Source organism: Vipera ursinii (assembly GCF_947247035.1).
Source record: "Vipera ursinii genome assembly, chromosome: 6".
Lineage (NCBI taxonomy): Eukaryota > Metazoa > Chordata > Lepidosauria > Squamata > Viperidae > Vipera > Vipera ursinii.
The window spans coordinates 56765561-56778863 of NC_139515.1; the positions used below are offsets into that span (position 1 = coordinate 56765561).

At 35.3% G+C, this 13303-nt stretch overlaps 1 protein-coding gene across 3 annotated transcripts in view; it reads left to right on the plus strand.

Annotated features, from left to right (window-relative positions):
- The first annotated feature begins 2075 nt into the window (after nucleotides 1–2075).
- The window catches only part of UTP20 (UTP20 small subunit processome component), a 92949-nt gene continuing 81721 nt past the window's right edge, over nucleotides 2076–13303 (plus strand). For 2 of the 3 annotated variants that reach the window (XM_083366730.1, XM_083366731.1), the window contains exons 1-7: nucleotides 2076–2255; nucleotides 2926–3006; nucleotides 4362–4428; nucleotides 6690–6822; nucleotides 8202–8390; nucleotides 9529–9610; nucleotides 11781–11918. In XM_083366730.1, the coding sequence (XP_083222856.1) occupies nucleotides 2211–2255; nucleotides 2926–3006; nucleotides 4362–4428; nucleotides 6690–6822; nucleotides 8202–8390; nucleotides 9529–9610; nucleotides 11781–11918 (735 nt within the window). In that variant the 5' untranslated portion in view covers nucleotides 2076–2210. The remainder of the gene's footprint in view (nucleotides 2256–2925; nucleotides 3007–4361; nucleotides 4429–6689; nucleotides 6823–8201; nucleotides 8391–9528; nucleotides 9611–11780; nucleotides 11919–13303) is intronic. The other variant, XM_083366732.1, reaches the window with a different exon arrangement.

Below are 13303 nucleotides of genomic sequence, written 5' to 3' on the forward strand. Positions count from 1 at the left end.
TGACCAGCTCAAGGTTGACTCAACCTTCCATTCTTCCAAGGTTGGTAAAATGAGGACCCAAATTTTTCGAGGCAATATGACTTTGTAAACCACTTGGAGAGGGCTGTAAAGGGATGCGGAGCAGTATATAAGTCTAAGTGCTATTGCTATTGCTAATTATACAATTTTGTAATTACTCCTATGGTTTTATGAGCTCCACTTTTAATGAAGCAGTCTCCTTTTTCTCTCTTCTTTGTGCACATGCTGAAGTTCCTCCCACTTATTTTGATGAAGTATTCACAGATGATAATGACTGGGTATCTTGGACAAGCTAATTTTGAATAGCTTAGTTAAAAACGTTTTTATAATGGGAGAACAAGTAGACACCATTCATTGAGACTCCTTTCCCTATTTTCCCTAAGGCCCTAAGGCAGGGGTGTCAAACTCGCAACATCATGTGATGTGTTGTGACATATTGTGACTTTTTTTCCATTGCCGGCAATGGGGTGGGCACAGTTTCGGCATGATGCATCCGGCCCGCAGGCTGGCAGTTTGACACCCCTGCCCTAAGGTAATAAAGCAGCTAGACTCTTTCAATGTGTTATGAACACAGTGTTCTGCTAATTGCAAAGCTATATTGAAAAAGAAAATCTTTTGCTCTCATTGTTGCATTTCTGTTCATAGTTCCTTTTGCCCTTCTGAGATTTGTTTTTTACAGTTTCTTTTCTGGTTCCCAAAGTTTGATATGCCAACTATCTGATAAGATGCTGATGTGGTTCTCTCACTTTCTGATAATGCTTCTTGAGCTCTTTTTCAGATACTGGCTCTAACTTACTAATGGCCTTTCTAAAAAAAATTCTCCCACTGTGTAGCATTACCTTTACTTCTACAGTAAATATTTTGTTATATTGGATTTACTTCAAGAAGTACAAAAAAAATCACATAGCAATTTAGTTATACTTCCTATTTTTACAGAATTGATGAATTTTCTTCTAGTATATAGTAGTTACAGAAAAGCATGCTAATGGTTAATCCCTCTGCTTAGAAGGCATGCCTCTGCTTGTCTTGGTGTCACAAAAAATGGCAGGTTTAGATTAGCAAACTGCATTATTTTTCTTCTCCCCCTACACCAACATTCCATGCTTTACTACTTTTTCTGTTTAAATCTTTTAATATATCTGCAGTTTAAACATTGAAATCATGTTGTCAGGTGTTCAGATGCTAAATACATTAACTTTTTATTGTGAGAAAGTCTAATATATTTTAACTGAAAAATATGGTAATAGTAATTAAAATTCCTAGACTAAAAACAGAGACTATGGATTATAGTCTTCCCTCAGGCACAGAAGCTGTGTAGATAACTTCGAGTAGATGGCTCTCCCCCAGCCTAACCCACCCCACAAAGTTTTTGTAAGGACATAGGAGGAAGGAAGGAGCATTATATTCACTTCCTTAAGTTGCATAAAAGAAAGCTGAATAGAGATGGGATACAAACTAACCAATAAAATATGCAAATATGCAGGGCAGGAATCAGCCGACTTTATCCCTAAGCTCAAGCCCTAAATATAGCTTTAATTACTGCAAATCGATTAAACTGTAGATTTTCAGTATCATTTTAGAAGTGTACTTGCAAAAAAACACGGAAACGCCAGCCCCAAACTCATCACTGACAGCAGACTCTCAATAATACATGATTTCCCATTAGAGTTTGATCGTTTGTCCAATTATTTATTTGTATTAGATTCGACTCCCAAGGATTCTGTCTATAGATCTATTCCAAAATCCACCCACGAGTTACTTCTCTTTATCTTAATGTATTCGGTTCAGCACTTTCTCTGGTAGCTGACTAATGCACACGGACACCAGACTCTACAGAATAAGAGTCGTGTTAATTTATAGCGACAAAAAATTAGAAGTCTGGTAATATTTTTTTCAACTGACAAATGTTATTAAAAGGCACAAACGAATTATGTGTCACAGAGACCTCAGAAAGATTTGTAAAATGACGCCACCAAGCCGAGTTTCCCTCTCACTTTTCTTTTTTTCCGGCTTACGTGTCACATGATGGTCGTATCCCAGAATCCCTCAGTCAAGATGGTAGCTTCCTGGAGCTGAAGGCGCACATGTTTGTACGGTATACGACTGAATAAATAGTTTTTCGCAAGATCTCTTGCTTAGTTTACCACCATCATCTCCTAAAGTAGCTTTTTTAAAAAAAAAAATTCGTATACATGAAGACCAAATCGTCAGCTCATAAGACTGAGAACACGCATCGGGTGAGATACGAGTGCCAGATCAATTTCATATTTGATTTACCGCAAAGGATAATTAATACATGCGTTGCTGTTAATTTAATCCTGGATACGTCATTGATTTTAATAGAACTTAGATCTGAAATTGTGACATCTATTTTCATATTAACATTAGGAAATTAATAGATATTTTCACTGGTGCTAAATACTAGTTAGATCATTAGTTTGCGAATGAAAATAATTCTAGTTGCCTATCCAGTAACATGTACATTATAATAATATTTAGTGTCATCTACAAGTAAGTGAATTGAGCAAATTCGTCCAGACAGAACAATTTACAGTACAAGACTGGGAAGGCTCCTGTTTGGGGATTGGAGCAAGTTTTTCAGCCAACCTTGTCATTATCTTTGGCTTATAGTATTCTATTACTATTATTATCTGGAATGTGGAACATGTGGTTAAGTGCAAAAAAGGACTAATTCACATTTTTATATGTGTTAGTATCAGAAGATTATAGTATATGTATAGGACATGTGTTTTCATAAGCACCATGCCATTATAGGACATTTTTTTAAAAAGATGTAGTGGCATCAGATTTGATACAAATAGCAAAGTATTCTTTTACAGTGTAATTTCATGAATGTTACTGATTTTCAGCCAGAGTATCTTCTGTGTTGTTGTTGTTTTTTTGTAGTTTCTCACTTTTTCGGAACGTTTAAGCAATGTAAACATTGACATTATACACCGCATTGATAGAACAGGAAGCTATGCTGAGGTAAGACCAACAGTCTTGAAGTCATATTGTCTTTGTGAGAATATTGCCATATATCATATTTTTAGTGATAGGAACAGTTATCTGTCTTTTGTTTACTTGCTGATATCATTGTCCTCCCTCTCTCTGTCCCTCCCTCCCAGTGTGGTAACAAGATTACTGTTCCTTTGTGGTACATTCTTATATTATTCCCATGATGCAATTAGCTGCCTTGTGTGCCACTGTTGATGGAAAGTTTGAGGTATACATTTTTTTTAAAATCCCATTTTTATCCCACCCTTCTCCGAAGACTCAGGGCGGCTTACAATCTAAGAAGCACAAATCAATGTGCTTAGCAATAGCCTTCATTCTATGTATATGCCTGCTTATTAGGGCTTTCGCCCCCCCCCCCCCCAGCAGCATTTTACAAAGTCAGCTTATTGCCCCCAACAATCTGGGTCCTCATTTTACCTTTACATTAAATAAGTTCTGTAGCTCCACTGTACAGATGGTGAACTATGACAAAAAGACATATGGGCCTCATTGTACCACATCTCAAATTACAAATAATGTGGGTGTCTGCAAATAAATAAATCCTTTTGGTGACTGAGGGGGCAATTAATCCACTACAAATACCCTTTTATTTGGACACATGTACATCAACTTCCATGCTGAAATTATGGCAGCATGGAAGAGTTGTTGTTATAGCTATCTACCTTGAACTGAGAAAATTTATTGAATGGTTTCTCTTTATTTACTCTTAAATGCTATGATAAATAGTATTGTTTTCAATTTAATAGTAATTATAATATAGATGCAGACCCTATTTTAGGCAGATCTACAATATGTCAAAGTCAGCTTTTGAATATGATTGTTTAGTTATAAAAAGAACAAAACAAATTTTTAAAAAAATCAAGGAAAATTTATATACATATCCCATTAACTTATATAATGCTGACATGGTTAGGACTTCATGTAGTATAACAAAAGATCTATTAATTTTAGTGAAAGTGTACATTAGCTGTAGAAAGTCTCTTCTTAATGTTCCTATTTTTTTCTATTCCTTTCTTTTGTCTTTCTTTTTTGGTAGTAAAACAGTGAAAACAAGCTATAGAAAAATCAATATTTTACTATAACAAAAATTGGCACTTGGCTTCCTACTGTCAAATTATTACTATTGTATTATAAGATATTGCCATAGTAGTTGATTTATTAGGATTTTCAGTTCTTTTTGAAATTGTCTGGCAAATCGTTTCAAATTATGTATGCAATACAATAACTACTGGAATATTGATCTACGACAGAAAAGATTGTGTCCCTTATTCTTTGGAAAATTATATGTATGTTCACTGATTAATGTATACGCTTGATTTTGGTAGGAGGTTGAGACCTATTTTCATGAAGGACTTGAGAAATGGAGAGAGCTGAATCTGACACGGCATTTTGGTATAATCTTTTTTTCCCCCAAAAAAAATATTTTGTATTGCATTTCACTTAGAAATTCAAGTACTTACAATAAGAAATTCAGAATTTCATAGTTGCTTTGTCCCTTTGTTTCTGCTACTTCCAGTTTCTAAACTAAATCTTCAGTTTTTTGTTAGCATCAAGTAAAAAATAGTTGTTTTCTGTGCCTCCCTCCCTCCATAAAAACAGTTGTCTTGCTAAGACAGCCAGGAATTTTCTGGAAGGATTATGTTTGGCTACATTTGTTTCCCAACAGGTGTCAAGTAATTTGTTGACATCAGATGTCATTTTCTACTTCATATCTCTTAAAATACCTGCAGTTTAATTTTGCAAGTCATTATCTACATCTCCTCTTAGATTGGATGGACAGTAATATACCAAAAGCACTATTACTTTGTTGGTTCCCTCACTTAATTTAACCCTAGAACTTGCTACCGTACAACATTGCTTAATTCATCCGTTTAGATTTTTAAGCAAGAGTGGATATTTTTAAAAAGCAATGCAACCTCCCTATTGCTTTTGTTCCTGTTGAAGTCATTGCATTCAAATCTTGCATTCTGGTCATGGGATTAATTTCATCAGATTGTTGTATGTGTGAAAGATCAGATTTGTTTATACTAAATATTAGTGTAAAGATAATGAACTCCATTAATTTTGTGAGTCACTCATTTGTCATTGAGTTGTTTAACAGGCCCCACCTTCTTCCGTTTCTTTAGTGCATGTCAATCTGAGTTCCTGTTTCTAATCTAATCTAATCTAATCTAATCTAATCTAATCTAATCTAATCTAATCTAATCTAATATATATATTTAAAAGAGAGAGAGAAAGACCATCAAGCCCTATGGCATGCTACCAAACAGGGGCTGAGAGGTGGTCCTCTCGCTCCCTATCCAAACCGACTGGGACCAACCTTGGAGAAAGTAGGTGAACCAGGTCAGAACTGAGCCACCCATCCCCAATTCCCTAAGTCAGCCCAAAAGGATACTGTGGTTGATGGTATCAAAAACCCCTGAGGATGGATGCATCACCTCCATCCCACTCCTACCAGAGATCATCTGTGAGTGTGACCATTGCAGTTTCAGTCTCATATCCAGACCTGGAATCTGATTGAAAAGAGTCCAAATAACCCTAACCCATTTTTCTTCTGGGATTCTCTGGTTCTGCAAAGCCACCACCTTCTCTTAAAAGGGGATGTGGAAGACTGGACAAAAATTGTACAGAATGGTAGAGTCTAGCAATAGCTTCTTGAGGAAGTGGCATACCAGTGCCTGTTTAAAAGGAGCCAGGAACACTCCTTCTAACAAGGATGAATCACAGTGGCCTGGAACCATCCTCTTGGGTGGCCTTAATCAGCCAGGAGTGGCATAGATCTAACGCACAGATGGTGGCATTCACATTCTATGTACCTGATGGTCAATTACAGTCTTTCTACAACAGTTATGATACCTTGATACTTAGTGTATCATAATATATCAGTGATATGTTCCCTCTGATTATAATGGCATGAACCCATTTCTCTGATGCCACCAAAAAGTGTACTTCAGCTTTTTGGCATAGTACATCTATGTCAGCCTTATTTCATTCTCATATACATTCTCAAATTTTACCTGGTGGTGTCTTTTCTAAAATACGTTTTTATTTCCTTACATATGGAGGAGTTACTTTCTAGTGTTACTATTGGAAGTTTTCTAGGTATAAATTAATTGAATTTACTTTTTTCAGCTTTAAAAATATTACATCAGCATGATTGGATAATTGAGTTCATATAGCTTTTGATGTGTACAGTAAATGAATCATTCAGGATGGTCCCTAAAAACGTGCTGCTGTGTGATTCATTCACTGATGTAATATTTTTAGGGCTGAGAAAAGTCTTGCAAAAAATCTGTTTCTTTATCCTGATTTCATGTGTATATGTTATAATTACCTATTTTTAATTTTTAAAATTGGAAGATTTCTGATACGTTCTGTATCAGAGTAGGATAAATGAAGAGGTTATGTTGTTAATTCTTATTGACTCATCCAGATGGAAACTTTTTAAAAATAAATAGAGACTGCAATCCTATATTTATTTTATGCATACATACATACATAAATTCTCAAATGCATATAAATAGAGAGCTTTAGTGTTTTCACTTAGCCCTGACAAAAAGTACTATCTTTGAATTACGAATAACTGTTACTAATTACTTTATTGTTTTCTCTGTTTTTTCCCCTAACATTTATATATATTTTTTTCAAAATAGTGACATTCTACAGACAGGTAGTCAACAAATGCCAGTCTTTCAACCAGATAGTATACTATCAGAATGACATTGTAAAAAGCTTGAAAACCCACCTGCAAGTGAAAAACAGTCTTGCATTTCAACCCCTTTTGGAGTAAGTACATGTTGTCATCAGAAATACATTTTCTTCACAGACACAAGACAAGAATGTGGGTATTTTTATCTGTAAATAAAATATTTTCCCTGAAAATAAGATCCGGTCTTTTTTTTTTTTTTTTGCCTCGAAAAAGTGTTATTTGGGGGGGGTGTCTTTTCCACTCACTGAGCCTCGCTCAGCCAGCCCATTACTTCTATGGCCAAAGGAACAGCTTCATTTTGCACCAGAGAATGGAGCTCCAGCCTGCATTTCGTAAAGGCCTTTCCAGAAGGCCACTGCAGCTGAGAAGTGAGGTATGGACTCGTAGCTCTGTTCTCGGCTGTACAGGCCTTGCAGAAAGGCCTCTGTTTGCGAAATGCAGGCCCGAGGACACTGCGGAAGAAGTGGGCTGGCAAGAGGCCTGGCTGCAAGGTAAGTGGGTGTAGGGCTCTTGGGGCAGCTCCACCCACCCCCACCCTAGCTTGATTTTTAGGTGTGTGCCTCGTCCCCAAACTAGGGGTTGTTTGGGGGGTAGGGCTTATATTAGGCCCACCTCCAAAAATCAAGCTAGGGCTTATTTTCATGGTAGGTCTTACTTTTGGGGAAACACGGTAAGTGTCTTTAATATTTTTAATCCTAATGATTGTTTCTGTTGCTTTATTTACAACACTTTGACTGGGTTCACACGATGCATTAACCTATAATATGATCTCTACTTTTGGTTTAAAGTATGAGGTAAAATCAATTGCAGTGCAATGTGTGAAGCCAATCTGCATGGATCACATAATTCATATAGGTCATACATCACATTTTAATGTAGAATAGTCTTCTCCAGTTTGATGTTTTCCAGCTGTATTGGATATCAGCAGATATACATTATTTATGGATGTTTATGACCAAATGATGATGGAAATTGATCCAACAGATCAAGAGGGCAACAGATTGGAAAAAGTACTATACTGCAGATTAAATAGTTCATACATATAGATGATACAATAAACTAATAGTGGAGCAATAATACTAATTATATCTGCTTCTCAAAACTGTTGTAGTTGATATTACCTGTAGCTGAAGAATGTTTCACATATAAGAATACATTATATAAATACATTGCACTCTGAGCACACTATAGGGCAGCAAGATTTTTCAGAGCTATTTGTAACTACTATTGAATATGTATGTTTGTTACAGGCTGTGTTCACACGTTGAGCTATGTCCTAATGTTATTTGTTTCATTCTGATTTAGTGCCCCATGCAACCTATTATAATTGAAAACCATAGTTTTTAGTCAAACATATTGTGTGAGCCTATCCAATTAAGGAATACTCAATTAAACAAAGTAGTTTAATACAATGTGCAAATCAAGTCATAATTCTGCTATATGTTTTTCAATCTAGTTTGGTGGTACAGCTGGCCCGAGATCTTCAGACAGATTTTTATCCACACTTTCAAGATTTTTTTCTCTGCATTACAAGTCTGTTAGATACTCAGGACACAGAGTTGTTAGAATGGGCCTTTACATCACTTTCATACCTTTACAAATATTTATGGAGACTGATGGTGAAGGACATGACCAACATTTATGGGTAAGCATTTTGATCAAAAATATTATAGAGGATTTTAGTATGCAAGTTTTATTAACTCCCATCATTTGAGTGCTAATCCTTAATTCATTTTACTGACCAGGCAAAATATATGCTATAAACCTAACCCTGGAAATACCAATAGTGATATATATGTTATATATTGTAACATTAATTTAATAAACTAGAACCCTAACTTCATAACTCAGTGTTCTAAAAGAAAATCTCAACTATAATGTATATCAGGGTCTATCACTAATCTTAAGCATGTGCCTAATTCTTAGGATATTAATTTTAATCAAAGTCCTTAATGTGCTAGAACCTTTCACCATATCCAAAAACAAATACTTGTCTTAAAAATAACTCTGTAAGAATTATCTGTGCAATAACATTGATTAAACACACATGTCTCCTTCATGTTGTAGAACTCAAGATTGTAGACTAATGCTCCTCCTATTTTCTCCATAACAATAATCCTGGGAGATGCATTGTGTTGAGAAAGTGTCCAGCCCAAAGACATTCAGCCAGCTCTTCTGTCTCTGGGAGAATACATAGTCTCTTTTCCAGTCCAGTCCCCTAACTGCTATACCAAACTACCTTTCCATAAATCTAAATAAGTATAAATCAGTGATTGGTACAAGCCATAAAAAACTCTCCTAATATTTATTAATTTTAAACAGAATCCACAGTGGACCAGAACCCTATCCCAAGAGGAAAATCTTGTCACATAATTCATATAAATATTGTGTTGTAAACTACTAGGGAAACTTTCAAATGAAAACCTTTAGTATCTAATTTAGAAATATTCACATGTTCAGAATTATGATTTAAGGCAAGCACAGAATGTGGTTCTGGTGAGGAATTTGGTGTCTATGAAAGATAATGGAAATATGTCTGCAGTCTTGGTACAATTATGTGCTGATAGCAAAATTTAACTATTCCTGACATGAAAACCCAATACTTCGGCATGACTATTTCAACCGTTTTAGACTTAAAGAAGCTTTAGACATTTATTTAGCGATCAATTGCTCCATTTGCCTTTATATATATATATCTGAGTCTGCAAAATATTGCTGGAAGAATCAGTTGACCTGGCTAGTTTTCATTCTTTTTTTGGTACATGAAAATATTGTGTTTACAGATTGTACAGTACCCTTCTGGCTCATCGCAAACAGCACATCAGAAACTTTGCAGCAGAAAGCTTCACCTTCCTGATGAGGAAGGTAGGTGTTTGATGGACCGGGGGAGCAGTACTGGGAAGAATGAATGGGAAAGGGATAGTTTTCCTTGAGACAAGTTGGCCATTGTCTTTAAATCAATGCTGTTGCCAGAGATGCCTTTGGGACTCGCGGCTATTTTTGTTTCATGAAGAACATGTTTCATGAGCATATGCTATAAATGATAATCTCTTTCTTCTTAATAATACATGTTAGAAAATATAATTTCAAATCCTGTTTTGGTCAAGTATTCATTAGATAACTATGTAGTAATATCAGTTCTCATGTTACAATATGCAAGTCACAGTGTTATAAGAGTAGCTCTTCTCTCCCAATATAAATATATGTGATATAATACTTGGCAACCTCCCAGGCATTAATATATCCAATTTACACATTGGAGAATTGGGAGAGGAAGATCTATATTGGAGCCAGGTATGTTCATGCCTGCAGTTTGATTTGAACCAAGGATTTTTAACTCTTGAATTAAGCTACTGCATGAGCTCCGAATTTTTCAGTTATCTACTATGAACTATTTAATGGGGGGAATTACAGGCATTGCTCTGTGTTAATTCAAGATCCTTGTCTCAGCTTAGTCATCCCACATAACTAATTTTGTTTCAGTTTGTGATGTGCAAGTTTGGCTTGCGCTTATACATCTGACCTTGATATCAAGAAGTAGGTATGATTGTTATCATTATAGTGATTGCAACTATAGTGCTCTTCAGGCAATGAATGACTGTAATACACAACAGAAAGAGGTGAGGAAGAGGGCAGGAAGGAAAACACAACATTTTTATGGTGTTGAATGTTTTTCCTGAAGAATACAGATGGGAATTTGGAAAATCTAATGACTATATAATCACTGTTCAAGTTTTTCTATGGTTTTCTACTATAAATAGCACACTAATTTAATTCTTGCTAAGATACTATTAAGCCTAAGAATATTTTCAGCTGGTAACATTCATAAGGACCTTCTAATTTTCTACATATATTATTGAATAAACTAACTTACTAAAAACAAGAAATACATAACACAGAAGGCCGTACCTTTTACTGGGTAATCATACAACAACAACAACAACAACAATAATAGTATGACCAAAAAAAGAGTGTGACATCAGGTTTGTTGTGGCAGGATTCTGAGGAAGTGATTAGGCAATCAAGAATCCAGAAACTTGTGATATGTCAATTTTTATGGCTGTAAAGCTAAGAAGCTATAACAGAATTTCAGTGACCTATACAGCTTTGTATCAGATACAAGGTTTATTTATACAATCAGTGTTCAAATTTTTATGCCTCCTTGTTTTCTGATGACAATATGTAAAGAGCCAGAAGTAATTATTTTTTTGCAGGAGATAGGTTTTATTTGTCCTTGTTCTAGTAACGGCCTATTACTACTATTATGTTCATATTTTGTTCCTGTAAGCGATTGTGGATTCTTTTTCTACTCAAATGTTTTAATTATTTGATAAAGTGCTGTTAATGTGATTTGAAGTTGACTGGCCAAATCAACAGACTTTCCCACTAGCATATTTCTGCAGCATTATTATCATGAGTGCTTAGAACAAGGGTAGCTTTATTTAAAATCTTGCTCAACAGCTGGTCACCTTTTTTTCTCTTCCCATCAGGGACCACATTGTAAGGAAAACATACGAATTACTTGCTCAGTTTGATCGACTTGATAGGCTTTTGAAATCCCAAATTTGTCTGTATTCCTAAGAGAAAGAATGATACCTAATCAAACAACTAATGAAATATTTTTCATTATGAAATGAAAACAATTTATGGGAAATAAAACATTTATTATATTAATATGTTAATGACATAAACCGACTCATGGTAGTTTAAAGTGTAAATAAAATAAAATAACAGTAAAATTCAGTTAAAATATAAAATTAATAAAATAGCAAGCAATAATATTAATAGAACAGTAAAATGATAGTAAAAATAAACACAGACAGGCAGCCAATTATATTTTGAGGTCTTTCTATAATAATACTAATAGGCTATTGTGTTCACCCACCTACTTTTTCCAATTAAATTTATGTAAATTGGAATAGTAATACAGTATTGAGAGTTTCAAATGGAGAAGTAAGAGGATCACTGGGAATTAACTGAATTTTGAATGTAATAGTAGAACACTATATTTTCATTCTTCAATTTTGTCTCACAGATTTCTGACAAAAATGCCCTTTTAAACCTTATGTTCCTTGATCTGGGAGAGCATCCAGAGAAAGTGGAAGGTGTGGGACAACTAATATTTGAGATGTGCAAAGGGGTTAGAAACATGTTCCATTCCTGTGCAGAAAAGGTAAATAATTCTTGGTGCATGAAACAAATATAATTTATAGAGGATCTATAATCATGATTACATTGTGCCTGGCTATATAAGCTGAGGGCATATACTGGTCCAGTATTTGATTTTTTAAACATAAATGATATAAACGGTTGGATGGTTCCCAACCCCCGGTCCATGTACTGGCACCAGGCCGCAGCTTGTCAGAAACCAGGCCACGCAAACAAGCGAAGCCCCATTCATGGGATGCAGGCAGCACACGAAACCATGCCCCCTCCAGTCCTCAAAAAAACCTCTTCCCACAGAACCAGTCTCTGGTGCCTAAAAAGTTGGGGGCCTCTGACCTAGACATTGGTATTTGAACATAGATCTTTTTAATATTTGTATTTTTATTGTGTTTTACTAATCTAGGTGAAATGTTAATATATAACGCTATTCCATGTATGATATACCATATGCTAAATAATATATAGAGGATCTGATTTGCTATATTTAGGTTGGTTTAGATTCGGATTCTTTACAGTTTAATCACTATTTAAGAATGTTTTTGCTTACTACTTGGTCAGTGGGTAGACACTTTCAGTGCGAATGGTGGAATTCAATTTTGGAAGGACTTAAAAATACATATTTTAGTAATACATGTATCCATCAGAAGTTAACATATCTGATTTATATTTTTAAAGGACAAAATCATTTTACCATAAGGGGTCCTTGATGCTCTTTGCTTAATTTAATTTAATTTAATAATTTAATAATTTGATTTCTATACCGCCCTTCTCCCGAAGGACTCAGGGCGGTGAACAGGGCAATACACAATAAAAATAGAATACAAAAATTAAAAAGCCATTAAACATTATGCCCATAAAATTAATACATATTAAAATTAAAACTATTTATAAAAACCCAACCCCATCCCGTCAGACCAGGCCAGCTTGTTCGAAGAAGAAAGTTTTGAGATCGCGCCGGAAGGAGCGAAGGTCGGGGGCCATCCGGAGCTCAACCGGTAAGCGGTTTCAAAGGTCTGGCGCGCCCACAGAGAACGCTCTTCCCCTGGGGGTCACCAATCAGCATTCTTTGATTATTAGTGTAACCAAAGTAACACTAGTGCACTAATGATATGATCAAGTTTGGGTAATGAAATGTCTGTAAGAAAACAACCAATTTCAGAGAGAACCAAGGACCTCTCATTTCAAGCCTGAGCTACAAATATTCTCCTTTATTGATGCCACATGACCATAATCTGGTCATATGACAACATATTTCAGCAGTGTTCTTAGGTGAGTGTGATAGATTGCTCATCTCTCCCAATTCTAAAGGAAACTTTTTAGACATTTGATCCAATATTTAATTGTTACCCTTTGATTAGTTGAAATATTGAATTGGACAATATTAGAAATCAT